Genomic DNA, 17902 nt, shown 5'->3' with positions numbered 1-17902 from the left:
AAGTGAATAGCATAAAGTCAGTTGGTTAACAGGCATTCAATGTGTATTATCAGATCAATGTCTTAGTTTTCTACTCTTTCCTTCTTTCCTTAAAGTATCAATTCCATGTATATTATTGAATTTCAAGTAAAAGATATTATGGTAAAACTTGGAAGATAATATGAACTTTTGCTGAGCAACATTTTAGGATGTGAATCTTTTGGTAATTTTCTGGCTTGGGAATATAGGGTTTTTTTTTCTGGGTTTGAATATAGCATACAAAGTAGCAGTAAGAGGTCAAAAATAATTCAAAAGCTCCATATGACTTCACAATTTAGCAACTATAGATATTCAAAGACGAGCATGATACCACATGCATTAATAATAATATATCACACAGGAATAGAAATCCTCCACATATACTCAGCACTGGTCCTAAACTTTACAAAATCACATGAAATCAATTTGGAATTCCACAATTTTAAGGATGGAGAGAACTTTACCTACATTCACAAAAAAGCTATGAGTATAATAAATAAGGATACTGTAAAAGTGATTGTATGGGTTGAATGTGTTAAACGGACTACCAGAAATTGTCTACAATAGCCTCAGGAGCTTCTTTTCCCACTTGTGAGTGTAATAATAGGTGGATGTGCTTGAATATTAACTGGATGTTTTGGATCCTATTGGGTTAAGCAGAAGGAAGTACTCTAAAATTTAATCTTTCCTATTTTCTCAAAGACTTACACTGTTAATTTTTTTTTACTATATGCTTGAGGACCAAGTGATATCCATGCCCCTATCCCACTCATTCAGAAAGTACTGTAGAGAGAGATGAGGGCAAACTTACCTTGCATCCTTCATGCAACTACAAAGGAGGGTTGAGTTCCTGGTGTATCCAGGTAGATTACCCGTTGAAAAGCTGCTGAAACTATTTCATATGGAATGATGTCTAAGACCTTGAGGACAGTTAAGTGGGGTCTTTGTTGTAAAGGTCTTCCTTTTGCCTGCTATGTGTCCAGTAATTCATGAGCCATTGGCATATCACTGGTGCCTTATTTATTACCACTGAGAAATGATTTCATAATACTGACCAGAGGGATTACACAGCTCATAGAAACTTTCCATTTAAGAAACACGATGTCAAAACACAGCAGAGGCCATCAACAGTATTAATAAGGATTTTGTCAGCTTCTAATGATGATTATTATTGTATCAGAATGCAATTCACACTAATTATTAGTAAAAGTTTACAAACATTAAAAAGTGCATAATAACATTTGGATCTGATAGGGCTGAAAAAAGACATGAAAAATACAACACAAGGGCTTTACTTTTGTGATTGGTGTCCACATGATTGCAAGGTCATTTTCTCCATCTTTTTCAGCTCCATGGAGATAAGCTGTCCTCCAAATGTTAGTAGTATCATACAGCACTGTAAGAAATTTGATTCAAGAGGAGAAAATATTTCCAGTGCTTAGTATTATTTTCTATTCTCATTCCCATATTCCCAGTTCTCAAAAATTCTCACAATTTGAAATAAAAATATTAGTCAGAAAAAGTTCTCCATTTGGGAATAAGACAAAATTTGCAGACTGAACTCTGGTCTGTGCAGACACCAAACAGACTGAATTCAGGTAATATTCACATTAATGGATATTTTCAAATGTCTGTATAATAAGCAAAGGAGTCCTGATGAATCTGTTAGACTTAATTCATCAGCAGTGAATTAAGGGGACAGATTGTTTTAAAAAAAAGTGTGTCCTATCTTGTGTACACCACCACACTATGGAGCAGAATTTTTAGGCAGCCCTTTAAAAAATGAGTGGTATAAAAATTCACAGTAATGTGCATCATTTTTGTTTTTCATAAGCAATCGGAGAAGGGGGGCAGTGCTGAGCATCTATATTGTACAATACAAAACAGTGTAAATAACAAAGCAGGAACACACAGATACATAATGCTAAAAACAGTACTTTCTGGATGGTTCTTTTACTGGGTGAATACTCAGGCCAGAGATATTTAAACTCTGGGGTTCAACCAACCCTTTGCTATTAGACACAATTAAATCCTCTGACATTGTGAGGGGCCAGATGCTACAGGAAGAATCATCATCTAGATCACTGCTACTCTCTACAAGCATTTCATCATATGGTCAAGTGAAAGGATCCATACAAAAATGACATCCAAACACAAGCCACATGATTTCAACCATTGCTAATGCCAGAGGTAGAGAAAAGTCTGTCTGCAGCCACAGCCTCTGCCCCCACTTTTAACAGAACAAGCAGGTTCCTGCAAAGCAGTACAGCCATTTTCTTCTTCCCCTTTTCACTCTTGGACATAAATGCATTCCAGCCAGGCCTGGAGATTGGAGACATCGTCAGGTGTTGAAGAAGGTCAAAGTGGAGTGTTAACTTTCAGATTTTGCTGCTTCTCCCTGGGCTTCCCCACTTTGTTCTGTTGGATTTCGCTGTGCATCTTCTTCCCCTTCTGTTAGAGACATAAACAAGGATAAAGGCAAAATAAAAATGACTGCTTTTATTTACTGACTCTCAACATATCTTTTTGGAAATTTTAGAAATCCTCTATTCTGAAATCCTCATACAGACAAGTACATTTTCCTAGTAATCAACGCCCCATTAAGAAAACACCTTACGACTTCCCTCAGGACTTAGCCAGTGGTAGCTCAGTAGCTAAGACTCCATGCTCCCAATGCAGGGGACTCAGGTTCAATTCTTGGTCCAATCCCTGGGCATGTGGCAACTAAAGATCCCACATGCCTCAATTAAGACCTGGCACAGCCAAAATATACAAATAAATAAATAAATATTAAAAAGAAAGAAAACAGCTTAAATGTTTCAGTGCCAGTGCTAAGCCGCTTCAGTCATGTCCAACTGCGATCCCATGGACTGTAGCCCACAGTCCTCCTCTGTCCATGGGATTCTCCAGGCAAGAATACTGGAATGGGTTGCCATTCCCTCCTCCAGGGAAATCTTCCCAACCCAGGGACTGAACCCACGTCTCTTATGTCTCCTGGATTAGCAGGCAAGTTCTTTACTACTAGCGCCACCTCGGAACCCCTAAATGTTTCAAGGGCAGACTAATTCTGGTTCTGGGAGAGCGTGGCTCAAAAAGGGAAAAAATAACTGAGTTTTTAAAGTGATTAGTGATGCTGTATGCTTTTGATAAATAGCTGAGAAATCTCATGGCCAGGTCATAGCATGGCACTTGTAATTATGCCGGTTATAGAAATCAAATGTGTCTTTAGGCAGAAATCAGAAGTGGGGAACAAGCTTACCTTTTGATGTTTGACTGTCTTATTTTAAGAAATATTTTAAAATTGTGTTTTACATTATTTTGAACACATGATGATAACCTAGCTGACTTCTCAGAGGTTTAATTAATTTAAATTAAAAAACAACAGTGGAAGGACATCATGTCAGGTGGTTACCCCCTAGTTGGATAGTTATGATGGCCTCTGGCCTGCCCTGATGGAACTTATGTACAAATCCAATAAAACCACCTTCATAATTGCACCCTTAGCAACAATCTAAACACCAAAATGAAAAAATGCTTTCTCTTCATATTGGGTTACTTTAATGAGTGCAAGCTGCAGGCAATTCTTGATTCAAAGATTTAAATATTTACACGTGTTTACTAAGCAACAATGGCTTAGTAGACAAAATATTTGGAGGTCTTGCAAATTTTTACTAAGAATTTATTAGCATAACTCAAATTCATAGAGGTAAGTAGGCTGTCCATTATTTGGCTGAAAACGTTGAGGGCAATTTCTCCTTTATGCTTAACAAGTACATATAAGACACCTCACCATACACCATACTTTGTGCTGTGCCTAGTCACTCAGTTGTGTACGACTCTTTGCAACCTCATTAGCCCGCCAGGCTCCTCTATTCATGGCATTCTCTGGACAAGAATACTGGAATGGGTAGCCATTCCCTTCTCCAAGGGATCTTCTGACCCAGGGATGGAACCCAGTCTTCTGAATTGCAGGTGGCTTCTCTCTACTGTCTGAGGCACCAGGGAAGCCCACACCATTCTTTAGGGAAACTTAAAGCAGTTTTTCCACATAAAAATCATATTCTGTTCTAAAGGAGTTTCAAAAATATGACACATTATATAGAATGTTCAGGTACTATTTTCATTATTAGAGCAATGAGGAAGCCCCCAAGGTATGCAGCTAGCCGAACCTGAGATGTGTAGATTAGCATATGAAATAAGAACTTGATAAACAGGAGAAGCTCTTGGCAGCCAAAAGAAAGAAGTCATATTAGGGCGGATGCAAGACAGTAGAATATTAAAGATGAAAGTGACTGCATAAATACAAGATGAGAATCTTGACTCCATGGGGCTTGGGACTTTCTGGGTATCCAGGGACACTTCTCAGGGCTCAGCATAATGCTGCAGACACAGAGCTGTGGCTAAATAGATGCTTGTTAACAAATCAAGATAAACATGAGACAATAATATTGTTGAACACAAACTTAAAAAGAAGCCGAAATATTCAGGAACTACAAAGGAAGTCCCATACTATTCTCAGCTAGTGTTATTTAATTTGTCACCGTACAGTTGTCATTTTTTAAATATTTTAGACTTTTGGTCATAGTTATTATTTTTAGGTCTTTGTATTTAGAATAATAGTCAGTGCTATTTATACTTTGCCTTAGTCTGGACTTTGTGATTTTTAAGAGAAACAAAATTCTTTCAGAGCCCACTGAATTGCAATTAACATGTAGAAATATTTTAACATTTGGAAGCATAAAGATTTCTGAGTTATTTTAAATTATTAATATTCAATTATAGTATATTAACATCAAATACAAATGTATTTATGTATTAATATAAAATTTCAATTTATTTAAATTTTAACATAATGTATATTGAGACTATAATCTCTGGTATAAGAAAGGTCTTGTGGCTAATGGGTCTTAATTTCAGTGAAAACAACAACAAAAATAAATTTAACTACACTATGAGTAAAAATATCCTCATGTTAAAAGTGGCTAAATTAATGTAGATTTAAAATAGAATATTTATATAGAATACAAATTTAATTAAAAAGATTAACAAATTCTCAAAGATTGATGGAAAAAAATATCTACTTCTTTATGCCACCAAATTGGAATGATTCCCTACAGGCTTTCTCAGAGTTAGCAGTTAATTTTAAAAATTAACTCCCAGTAGTAAAGATAGAGAAACAATGAAAACTAAAATATACTTCAAGTGTATGCTCCATAGAAGTGATTGTTATGGTTTTATTTTCAACCTGAATTTGAAAAGACCAAGGTATAACTTGCTGACCTGTAATCACTGAATAAAGTTCTGTCCCTAAGCATTTTAAGATAATGTTGCTGAGCTATTTCATTCATATATGTATATTTTGACTCAGTTTTCCAATACTATAACTGGAAGGCTTGGCATAAAAATTCTAATAGCATAGAAGTTACAACAACAATATCAAGTTGTTATCACAAATCAGAAATTGATCAGTGTTTTTCATATGTATAACACTGTGGTTCCTTAATCATGAACTGCTTTTTACTTTAAAAGATTTTTTGCACAAATTTTTTGTTTTCAGAGAAATACATTCAGCATTGATACTTGCAAAAGCTATGGATGGAAGAACTATCAGGGGATTCAGAAGTATTTTGACATGTCAAACTTGTTTTACTTTTTCATTGGTCAAGTTAGATTTGGTGGGTAGGACTTTGGGGCCCAATAATATGACAACTTTTCAAACTCAGTCTATGAGTCAAGGAAATCCAAAAGAACTTCTTACCTAAAACTTGTTTATGTAACCATTTTACTTCCATTCTCAACAAAAATGTTCCTGGAGACCCTTTTATTTTGAAATGGTTCTTGAAATTGAGGTCTGTCAGACTCACCTGTGTATCTTGTTAAACATCTATGTTGTTAAATGTTAGAGGTGGCCAGTATTGTTCTAGCTCCAGCTTTGTTAAATGTTCTTCATAAGATATTTAAGAGCTTTTATAGAGATGAGGATTTTTTAAAAAACTCTTGTGTTTCATTGATTGCATTAGTAAAATCAGATTAAGACCTCTGCATCTGAGTAGGAAACTGTATAGCAGAGTGGGCGTGATTAAGAGATTAGTACCTGCCTTTTACCTTACCTTATATATAAAACTGTTTATGACTCTATTAGGTTACTTCCAAAGGTGTTTTTTTTTTCATGCCTTAATCCTGCTTAGTGAAATGCTGCAAATCACTCCATTTTCACAGACGTCAAACAACTCACCTGTCTTGTTGATATCAAGACCTGCTAATTTCAAGGCTAATTCATTGCTGTTGCCACTTGCAGAGGAAACCAGGATATCATGTATTGCATTTCTTCTACCCGTTCTTCCTGAAGCAATAAAATCTGCATATGTAGTTTCCACATCAGTCATTGCTAACAAATATCCACATAGCAGGGGCTACAAAAAAGAGAAAAATTGATAGGTAAATGTAATGGTGGACAATGGTAAACACTTAATAAAAACACTTGTTAAATAACTGGCCTATAATATGAATATGAAATAACTGTCTTGCTTACATGTCTACAAAGCAAGTAATACTTTGATTACTGATAGTCAGGGAACGTTTTCTGTGAAGAGCCTGATAGTAACTATTCTAGATGTGGAGAGTACATAGTCTTTATCCAACTACTCAACTCTGTGGTTGTAATGCAAAAGCAGTCAGAAAGAATACATGAAATAAAAGTAATAAACAAACTGTATTTATAAAAATAGGCCTACGGCCAGATTTGGCCTGCATGCCATAGTTTGTGCCGCTGGAGTAGGAAACGGCAACCCACTCCAGTATTCTTGCCTGGAAAATCCCATGGAAAGTGGAGCCTGGTGTGCTACAGTCCATGGGGTCACAAACAGTTGGATACACTGAGCAATTGAGCACACAGTTTGTGGACACCTGGTTTAGATCATAAAATTCTCCTTCTCTAATATCATTTTAGTCAGTCTTCAGCCCCAGAGAGGAGAACTTGAGATCAGTAGCATACCAAGGTGGTGCGAGTGGAGGGGAAGGGTTCCATCCTAGAGGTAAGTAGTAAGCAAGGGCGTTGCTTGCAGAGAATCTAAGAACAATAATGAGACTGGCCAAAATCCAGTTTGTTTTTTATTATCACCATGCACCAGCAATGCTAAACTATACCAATGACCAAGTACTTCTCCCACCCAGTGCAGGATAGCTCCCTCGTTGCCCCCTTGGTAAGTCGTTCCTTGAGAAGAAGGATAATCTTTCTTGATTGAATCTTTGAAACAAAACCTTCAAATTTAAAAAGGAGTCAATGAAAGTGAGTTTTCCCAAACAGACATGGTAACACACATACTTAAATCTTTAATGAAGGAATATTTTCAAAGTAGAATACGGGATACATGTAATTACAAAAGATCACCAAATGTTAAGTCTTTAAGTTCATTTTCTATGTTAAAAACCCATATCTTTTCCTGAAGGTGAATGGCAGATGAATATTAAGATATGAATAATGAATTTCTGTTGGATTGATTTTGTTTAAACAGAAATTTAAAATAACACAATTTCTCTCCTATTCCTAGAGATTCAAAGTACATTTGACTACAGTTTAAAAACGCATAACCAATAATCAAGAGAAAGGAAATTTTTCAAAATATATGAAATGCAGAAGAAGCTAAAATTGTGGAACCCATCATGGACATGCTAAAATAAACATATGTCACTTTGAAATAAATTGATGCCATTTACAGTGCAGTTCGGGATGGTAGTCAAGCACCTTCCTTAAGACTTAGTTCTTCTTCCAGTGTGTAACTAGAGAGCTATTAATTTAATCTGGGGAAATCTCTCCTGTAAGAGCAAGCTGAAAGAGGAAAAAGGGAAGAGCATAATACAAGCTTTGAAATAGGCAATATATGAATACTGCACGTTTTACTATATTATGGATAACATTGGTTTCCAATCACTTGACTATATTTACCATTCTTCTTTATGCCAATGTGATTTAACAGAGATTTAATAAAATCTCCAAATGCTTTTCAGAAGATCCTAGGTTTAGTCCTGGCTTTGCCATTGGGTCATGGAGTGATAGTCAAAAAAAAATCACTTGAGCTTCTGGCCTTCCATTTTCTAATAAGTAAAGCAGGACAGCTGGATGACGTAATCATTAGTGACACTTGAAGTGATAGTTTAAAAAAAAATGATCATTCAAAATTCTATCATTTCTAGAATCTTGAATTTGGAATTCCCTTCTGTGACCATTACCACGTATTTTTTTTTTTTTCTTTTCCCCTTACTCTCAATGAATCTATTCTTCACACTGGTCATATCTTTAATTTCTTTAACCTTCTTTCCTTTTCGTTTCCTCTTAGCGCAGTGTGGATCAACTGCCCGCCACTTCGTGCAGTGTCTTATTAGCATCAAGAAGTGCCTTTGCTCTACTGTCACCCTGATGTTCCTAAACATCACCCGGAAAACAGCACGGTGCACTTTCCTTGATCTCATTACTTGGTGACTGAGTGTTACCAGAAGAAGCCACAAAATTGTGCCAATTGGCTCAACTGAACATTTTTTACTCAATTATTTGTATATGAGTTGTGCAGAAATTCTTTTGTTTCACTGTGGTTGACTCTTCACTATGCTGCTGTCTGTGGGAAGCATTTCAAACCCTTTCTACTCCACACAACCAGATACTACCTGCCTTAAGCGATGACTCTGAATCTTTCTTCTTGGAAAAGATTAGGATATCTGTTACAAGTTCTCTTAATTTTTTTCCTATCTCAAATGTATTTCTCTGCAAATCACTATTTTTTTTTTTCTAGATAAACTAGCTGCTTTCTTTTTTAAGGCATGCTACTGATTCTATGAGGAGAAGGCAATGGCAACCCACTCCAGTACTCTTGCCTGGAAAACCCCATGGATGGAGGAGCCTGGTAGGCTGCAGTCCATGGGGTCGCTAAGTCGGACACGACTGAGCAACTTCACTTTCACTTTTCACTTCCATGCTTTGGAGAAGGAAATGGCAACCCACTCCAGTGTTCTTGCCTGGAGAATCCCAGGGACGGGGGAACCTGGTGGGCTGCCGTCTATGGGGTCACACACGGGATGGGGAACACATGTATACCTGTGGCGGATTCATTTTGATATTTGGCAAAACTAATACAGTTATGTAAAGTTTAAAAATAAAATAAAATTAAAAAAAAAAAAAAGAGTCGGACACAACTAAAGTGACTTAGCAGCAACTGATTCTATGAAAGTAAAAGATGTTTGCTCCTTGAAAGGAAAGCTATGACAAACCTAGACAGCATATCAAAAAGGAGAGACATCACTTCGCTGACAAAGATCTGTATAGTCAAAGCTATGGTTTTTCTGGTACTCATGTACAGATGTGAAAGTTGGAACATAAACAAGTTGAGCACTAAAGAATGGATACTTTCAAATGGTGATGCTGGAGAAGACTCTCGAGAGTCCCTTGAACTTCAAGGAGACAAAACAAGTCAATCCTAAAGGAAATCAAACCTGAATAGTCATTGGAAGGACTGATTCTGAAGCTAAAGCTCCAATACTTTGGCCACCTGATGTGAAAAAGGGACTCATTGGAAAAGACCCTGATGCTGGGAAAGACTGAAGGCAGGAGAGGAGGGCAACAGAGCATGACATGGCTGGATGGCATCACTGACTCGAGGGTCATGAATTTGAGTAAACTCTAGGAGACAGTGGAGGAGAGAGGAACCTGGAGTGCTATGGTCCATGGAGTCACAGAGGCAGACACGACTTAGCGACTGAACAACAATGACAAATTGATTCTATTTCTTATAACCTCCGATAGGACCTTGCTGAATCCATCCCCTACCCCCTCCCCGCCCTCGGTAATTTGTGTCTTTTTTCTCCTCTGGATTTCTTCTTTGAGTTTATAAGCATGTTCAAGTGTTACCTTACTTAAAAAACTGAACCAACCATTCAACTCAATACCCTTTCCTCAACCTTCATACATCTTTGCACTACCTTCTCTTTCCTTCATCAAACTTATCAGAAGAGTTCAGCTACTTTTATTTTCTCATTTTTCTTGACCCAACCTTTAGAATTTTTCTATTCCACTGGCCTTTGTATAGGTTTATTATTATTATTTTTTTTTACAGAGACTACTTTCGTACAGATCACTAAATAATCTGTATTAACATTAAATAACTGCTTCAAGGGTCTTGTGAGGGTCCATCCTGTTTGAGCTCTCTGTGACATGATACTGCTAGTTACATTCTCCTCAAAACTCTCCCCTAGCACAAATTAAAAGGTATAGGGGCAAAATAGGAATCAGATGTATCTGTATTTGAATCTAGAGTTTCCATTTACTTGTTATGTCATGTCTAATCACTCTGTACTCAGTTCTTTATTTATAGATATGATAATATACTTAGTTCCCAAAATGATCATGAAAATTTACTTGGATTATGTATCTCAAGAGCCTAACACAGTGTTTGGCACATGGTGGAAAAGTGCTGATTAAAAAAGAAAAAAACAACAGCTGTCACTTACTTAGCTTTCATACTGTCCTGGTTCCATCCCATTTGACTTTTGTATTCTTTACAGATTTCCCTTTCTAGGGTCATCTTTAGAAATAAGGGCACATTTTGTGGAGATTTAGAATCAGTCATTGACCTTGTTTACTTATTGACTTGAATAACTCATCTAATTTCAATGCTTCTAATTTCTCACTATGGATAATATAAAAGTATGCATCTTCTATATAGAATGTTCTCCCAAGCTCCTCACACACAAGAGGAACTGGCTGCTGAATAGGGACTTCCACTTGGTTTTGCAAACATTTCAAATTCAATAAAAAAAAAGTTAGACAATAATTAAACACACAAATAGAGAAAATCTGCTTCATTAATACACCATGTTGACCATGTGCTATGCTGTCCTTAGTTGCTCAGTCATGTCTGACTTTTTGCTACCCCAATTTTTTAGTTATTTCTTTACTTAATATCCATGTCTAATCATTTTCCAAGTCATGTTGGTTTTTATTTGATGTCATTTATAATTATTCTCTGTAAAACATAAGAAAAACTCTTACCAGGATTAGTGCTGAGTTTTCCCATAACCTGGGAAGAACCCACTTCTGGTGCATTAACTTTAACCACTCACTCTCACACTTTGTATGTTACAGAATAATACATTTATCTTCTCAGATCTTCTCTGATGGTGCATTTGTTCAAGTCTGTTAGTCTGCTTGTTTTTTGGGGTAGGGGAGAGGGCAGCATGCATGGTCTTAATCATCCTGACCAGGAATTGAACCCATGCCACCTGCATTGGGAGCATAATCTTAACCACTGGACCACCAGGGAAATCCCCAAACTTGCCTATTGAAATGGATTTAGCCATCAAAATTCAGCCAAATCCCATCTTCTGTTTGTCTTCTTTCCCCTATCTCATCAGTTAGTATTCCCATGGGCCCTGATTTGTGCCTGTTTAAGAGCCATGAAATTAAAAGATGCTTACTCCTTGGAAGGAAAGTTATGACCAACCTACATAGCATACTGAAAAGTAGAGATGTTACTTTGCCAACAAAGGTCCGTCTAGTTAAGGCTATGGTTTTTCCAGTGGTCATGTATGCATGTGAGAGTTGGACTGTGAAGAAAGCTGAACACCGAAGAATTGATGCTTTTGAACTGCGGTGTTGGAGAAGACTCTTGAGAGTCCCTTGGACTGCAAGGAGATCCAACCAGTCCATTCTGAAGGAGATTAGCCCTGGGTGTTCTTTGGAAGGAATGATGCTAAAGCTGAAACTCCAGTACTTTGGCCACCTCATGTGAAGAGTTGACTCATTGGAAAAGACTCTGATGCTGGGAAGGATTGGGGGCAGGAGGAGAAGGGGACGACAGAGGGTGAGATGACTGGGTGGCATCACCGACTCAATGGACGTGAGTCTGAGTGAACTCCGGGAGTTGGTGATGGACAGGGAGGTCTGGTGTGCTGCAATTCATGGGGTCGCAAAGAGTCAGACACGACTGAACGACTGAACTGAACTGAAGAGCACTAAAACTCTAACTAGCATTATGGTTGACTTACCTTCTAGACATATCACAAGTTCTGACAAGACAGGAACTGAATTTTGTTAATATTTTAACTGCAAAGTATTCCTAGTAGAGCCGTTAGCGCATTATAAGTGCTGAATAAAAGTATGTTGAAAAGAACTGAACAATGAAGAAGAAATATATTGATAACCTTTCATCAGTAGCCACAGAGCACATCCCTACTCCTGATGGAGCCTAGGTCTTCTGCACTGCAGACAGATTCTTTACTGTCTGAGCTACCAGGGAAGCCCTACACTAAATTACCAAATTCTAAAACTCTGGAAAGTTTTATAGATGAAGAATTTGAAGACCAGAGAGTTCAAGTAATCTGCCAATTTTCACATAATTAATTGTTTGGAATGAAGGTCTACAAATTCCCAGTCCACTCTTTCTGTTCTACCAGGTTGCTTGTCTATGGGTAAGCTATGAATTTGGATAGTTTTTGACCTTGAAGTAATTCAGTACCATTAAATATAACAATATTTTCATTACTTACTTCACCACCATTAACAAACATAGTACTTAGTTTCTATGTTACTTTAAAGATGTATAATTGGATATCTTTACAGATATCTTTCTATGGTCATGTTTTGAAATAAGGACACATGCTGTGGAAATTAAGAATCAGTCGTTGATCTTCTTATATCCAGCAAATATATCTGATAAATAAGGAATAAGTTAATCTCACATCCATTGTTATTGTCTTTCATTCTGAGTCTCTTCATGACTTTTTAAAACATAGGCTTTAAAAATAGCACAACCGCTATTATTTCTCATCTAATAACAGTGCTATGACACAGGCAAAAAAATCTTTTTTTTAATTGATGAAAGTAAGTTTCAGGGATGTTAAGTGACTGCTAAATGGAGCACAGAATTATGGCTTAAACCTAGGTCTGTGAGTTTTGCATAAAGAGTATTGTATTCTTCAATAAAGTTCCTTGTTTTTTGTCATTATCATTTTTTCTTTTTTTTCTTTTTTTTTCAAATACAGACTCTCATAATAATACTCATGTATGTAGGAGTTTACTTCTAATTCACCTTGCTGATAACAGATTTAACAAGATTTGAAATATCAGAGTGAGACACAAAAAAGTGGTGACAATTTCCATGAGAAGATATGAATTAAAAGGCGTACTATGCTATGATTTATATATCTGGGGATGTTAATTCCTAGGGATGTGGTAATTCTACTTGTAAGAGGGGAGCCAATGACTTAATTTGAATTTTTATTAGGGTACTACTAAAAAAATGAGCTCACGGAAGAAGAAACAGGGTTATGAGAGATGTATTGATACACGTATATTGTGTTCACCTTTGAAATGTGTATGCCTAGTTTTCAATTGGATTGAGTAAAGACAATAATGAGAATTGTAAGAGAGTACTTCTGTAAACTTCTCTTCTCCTTAAGCATTTATGAAATATATTTGCTAGACTGATGTGCATCCAATTATAAACCTCAGAAACTAATTACTGGGCATTCAATTATGGCACACATTATAATCATTAATATAATAATTATGATTGTAAAGTAGTATACCACTCTTCTTACATTTTCTTACTCTAGACAATAAACTTATTTTTCACTAAAAAAACAACAGCTGACAAATAATGCATATGTAAATACATGAAGGAAGAATTTAATTACATTTTGAAATAAGATATATAGATGCTAGAAACTGGATCTTTTTTTTTCCTCTCTCCATGATTACACTTCCTTAGTGAGTTTACATTAGGTGCTCAAAACAGTAATTTTTACACGCATAGCGGCTATCTTTCCACGTCCAACTAAACATTTAGACACAGCTCTTAAATTTATTGAAATGACTACCAGAGACTGGAAATAACTTTTACAGCATTATAATCACTGTATAATGACTTCTTGCTTGCTTAGACATTCTGGGGAAACTGTTGCCAAATGTTTTGTCTGACAGATATTCACCCAAAAATGACAACAAAAAATATCTAACAAGTGTCTGCAGCTGGTAGAAGTTTAACAGAGTAGCAGTGAGCACATATTCTGGCCTTATATAAAATAAACTTGGAAGAAAATCTGGAAAATTTACCAAAGGTGGGCCCTGATTCTTCATTAGACCTTCCTGTTTATGTTGCTATACTTAGAATTTTCTAGATATGACAAAATTGTAGTATTTTGTCATATTTAGAAAAGATAGTATTCTTTTATTTAATATCTATAAAAATATAATATGCTTTTTTCTAGTTATACACAAGAGCTATTTATACTAATATCCAAAGTCTGATTAGAGAAAGGAAAAGACACTTTATTATTTAAGTATTGTACTGTTTAAAATTAGATTAAATTTTAAAGCATGTCTCTAAATATTGATATTTAAAAATCCAATCAAAACTCATGACTAAAAAATAGTCTTGTTTTCTTAAAAAAGTCTCACTCTCTCTTTTTAACAAAGCAAACAGTATATTGGTATTCTAAATTTTGTTTTGTCTAATGGATTTCTAAAGTGAGATTATTCACATTGGACTTTCCCTTATTAATGCCCTTTATCCTTTTAAATATCATTTACACAGATTGAGAGAATAAACCAGAAGACTTCACCCTAGTGGAATTTATAGATTTAAATAGATTGTACTTACGTCTCCTATATTAAACAAATTAAAGCGTCCACACAGATGTATCCTAAGAGAAGTTGGTTCTATGAAGCTGCTTAAATGATTTTTATAGTGACATTGAGTCATGAGCCAAATGGTGACTGGATAACATGCTAATTTTATTCCTGTAAATGGGGACACATGAAATGAGACTCACAGACTTGGAAGAAAGAATGGAGAGAATGTCATCACAGGCACTGAAGTCTTCTAATATAAATGGTATGATTGCTTTTAAAACAGAAGGAAAATACTTCCTATTTATCATTTATAAATGCAATTCCTTGACTTCCCAATTGTTACTTTATAAAATAACATTAAATTTGTTAAAAGTCCTTGAGTAGTTTACTGTGTGCTTAGGGCTTGGTCTATACATTAGTGTTTCTGAAACATTTTGGTCTCAGATATCCATTATATTCTCAAAAATTATTGAGACTGCCAATGAGATTTTGTATATATGGTTACATCTGTCAATATTTACTATATGAGAAATTAAGACTGAAAATTTTAAATATTTATTAATTGACTTAAAATATAAATAACAAGCCCATTACATGTTTCCACAAATAATATATTTATAGTGAAATAAAATATATTTTCCAAAGCCAGAAAAAAAGTGAAAAGAATGGCATTATTTTACATTTTGAAATTCTCTGGCTTAGTTTCACAAATGTCTGGCTTAATAAAAGACATCTGGTTTCTCATATCTGGTTCTGCATTCAATCTGTCTCAATATGTTGTTTTAGTTGAAGTATATGAAGAAAATCTGGCATCACACAGATTTCTTAGTTGGAAAAGTGAGGAGAACTTTAATAGCTTTTTCAGATAATTGTCGATATTTAAATTTTGAAATGGGGAATCTAAAAACCGTATCAATATGCTTCCCATACTGCTTTATTAAAATCTATTGTCTACTTTGCACTTTAAATGGATCTTTTGACCACATATGTTTTAAAAAATATCATTTGGAAAAATATTGGTTCACTGGGTTACGCAAAATTTCCAAATGGTACCATAGATCATTATACAATATTTCATTTGTTAGTAATGCCATCTATCTCAGCAGAAAAGTTTTTAAGAATTGGGAAACTGACAAGTTCACAGGAGCAGCTAACACATTTTCTAAAATTATAATTTTTGTTTAAAAGCTCAGCCTTTATCATTGGATACAGTTGGATTTTGCCTCTTTTGAAGTGACAAGTTCACTCTGTTCATTTTCAAGAAAGTCTCTGCCAAATACCCAAGTTTGAAAATCCACAGTTTGCTTGTCAGGTCTTTCAAGTAAAAATGGTGATTCATGAGAAAAGTTGCAAATTCAGCTCTTGACCCAAGCAGTCATACAAATACGTAAGATAGCCATGCGGTGGGTACCTGCTTTAGTGATGTACCAGTTCATCACATAGAATATTAAAAAGACCTCCACTCAAGGGTGGCGATTGTATATATTTTTAATAGATTAATATATCTTTACTGTTTGATCATGTACATTCTTAGGTAAATCTTGCATTTTAAAAATACTAACTCTTGAGTGTGTGGTGGTGAAGAATACCAGGCTTACTAGCAGAGTTTGCTGGTGCTGACTTGATTCATGCTAAGGTGTCAGCAGTTTTCCCCACTTTGGGTCTGCACCATTACTGCAAACGAACATCAGTTAGTTAAGTGAAAAAGCATCAGTATTAGTATGAAAATTATTTTGAACTTGTGAATCCACTGGAAGTATCTCAGGGAATGACCTAAAGGGTTTGTGGGACATGCAGGAGTTGGGGGACCAAATTTTGAGTACTGCTGATATACACAGTAACAGAAAGCTGTCCAACCAACACTACAGAGAAGGGAACCCTTTAGTAAAGAACTTCACTAAGCAAGTTTTTTGATTCCTAAAACATTTTGGAAATATCAGCTATTTCCATGCTAAGCACTATCTTTTTTTCTTTTCCTGTATAAGGTATTACTTATTTATCTAATTCACGCTTAACGAAGAATCTAGTAACTTTTTCTAAAAACAACCCCCCAGTCTCACATATCAGAGGGTTTCAAAATAAGTCTCAGGAGCTCAGAACAGGGTGCCAAAACTTAAGGCTACTTTAATTCCCCCTTTTTCTTGAACCGGTTTATTTCCTGGTGACACTTTGGAGTGAGTGACAGTAAAGAAATCAAGAACAGCACTCTATTAATAGCAACAATTTGAAAATTTCCACAAAAGTCTCCTTTGCTAAAGCACAATTATAATTCCTGCACTAGATTATGATACTGCATGCTCTGGAATACCATTCAGTATAATGGGACCCTTATTGTTATGAGTTTGCATAGTGTCCTATCAAAAGTACACTTTAAAAAAGCAATCTCGTATACTGAGTTATAACACACAATGATGCCGACACATATTAATGCTGCCAAGTCAAACCCTCTTTTGTTCTAAATCCAAGGCACTGACTTTTTTTAAATGACCAAGTATTGGCAGAATGAATTTTGCCTAACATGAGGAAAAAACAGCTAGTCTTTGATGGTTTTTCACAGTAACTTTTTGATTAATGCTACTAGAAATAACAACCCATCTACATTTGTCGGGGGGAGTTCTTTATATCGTCCCTGATCTTCAGTGTATAATAAAAATTCTCAAGTTCAAGAATTTCCAACATTTGATACTAATGATTATTCTGTTTTTCCTCTATTCATCATCTCTGATCTCCCAGTCATGTGATAATTGTGATCCTTATGCCTTCATTTAAGATTATATTTCCTTAAATGACATGGGCATATCTTCATATTGTTTTTGTAAATTCATGACCTAGTTCATTGTATTATTACTTCTCTCTTCCTTCAGCCAGATTCAAATCCTTTTTGTTTTCTTCCCACAGTACCTAACAAAAAAACTTTGTAATGAGAAATCTGAGCCTAAAAGTGTTACAAAGCCAGAAACACAGGCTACCTTGCTCCAGGAAACATTTATAGTATCTAATTAGGCAACAAGTGACCTCAAAGCTACTCATGAATTTCTTTGCTCCTTTCTAGCTGACCTGTTTACCATCCCTAAAAACAACAATTTATTGTTTTGCACTTCTTAAGTCGTATTTCATCTTCTTACTCTCCATAGAAAACCTTGCCTATTGACTTTATGGAGAATGTCAAGGTCATCCTACATAAATTCCTTCAGTTTCTCTTTCTATATCATCACATCACAACTACCATCTCTTTATCTGAGTCCTTTTGCCAACATGAATACT

At 35.6% G+C, this 17902-nt stretch overlaps 1 protein-coding gene across 2 annotated transcripts in view; it reads right to left on the bottom strand.

The window, feature by feature from the left end:
* Positions 1-1021: 1021 nt before the first annotated feature.
* The window catches only part of PKIA (cAMP-dependent protein kinase inhibitor alpha), a 96393-nt gene continuing 79512 nt past the window's right edge, over positions 1022-17902 (bottom strand). Inside the window, exons 1-3 of one of the 2 annotated variants that reach the window (XM_055546328.1) lie at positions 14667-14814; positions 6254-6431; positions 1022-2469 (exon numbers count right to left, since the gene is read on the bottom strand). In XM_055546328.1, coding sequence (XP_055402303.1) covers positions 2390-2469; positions 6254-6431; positions 14667-14768 — 360 coding nt within the window. In that variant the 5' untranslated portion in view covers positions 14769-14814 and the 3' untranslated portion in view covers positions 1022-2389. Of the gene's footprint in view, positions 2470-6253; positions 6432-14666; positions 14815-17902 lie in introns of those variants that run through there. The other variant, XM_055546329.1, reaches the window with a different exon arrangement.

Source organism: Bubalus kerabau, chromosome 14 (assembly GCF_029407905.1).
Source record: "Bubalus kerabau isolate K-KA32 ecotype Philippines breed swamp buffalo chromosome 14, PCC_UOA_SB_1v2, whole genome shotgun sequence".
Lineage (NCBI taxonomy): Eukaryota > Metazoa > Chordata > Mammalia > Artiodactyla > Bovidae > Bubalus > Bubalus kerabau.
Note: the sequence above shows the minus strand (reverse complement) of the source record. Positions and strands in the feature narration are given on the sequence as shown.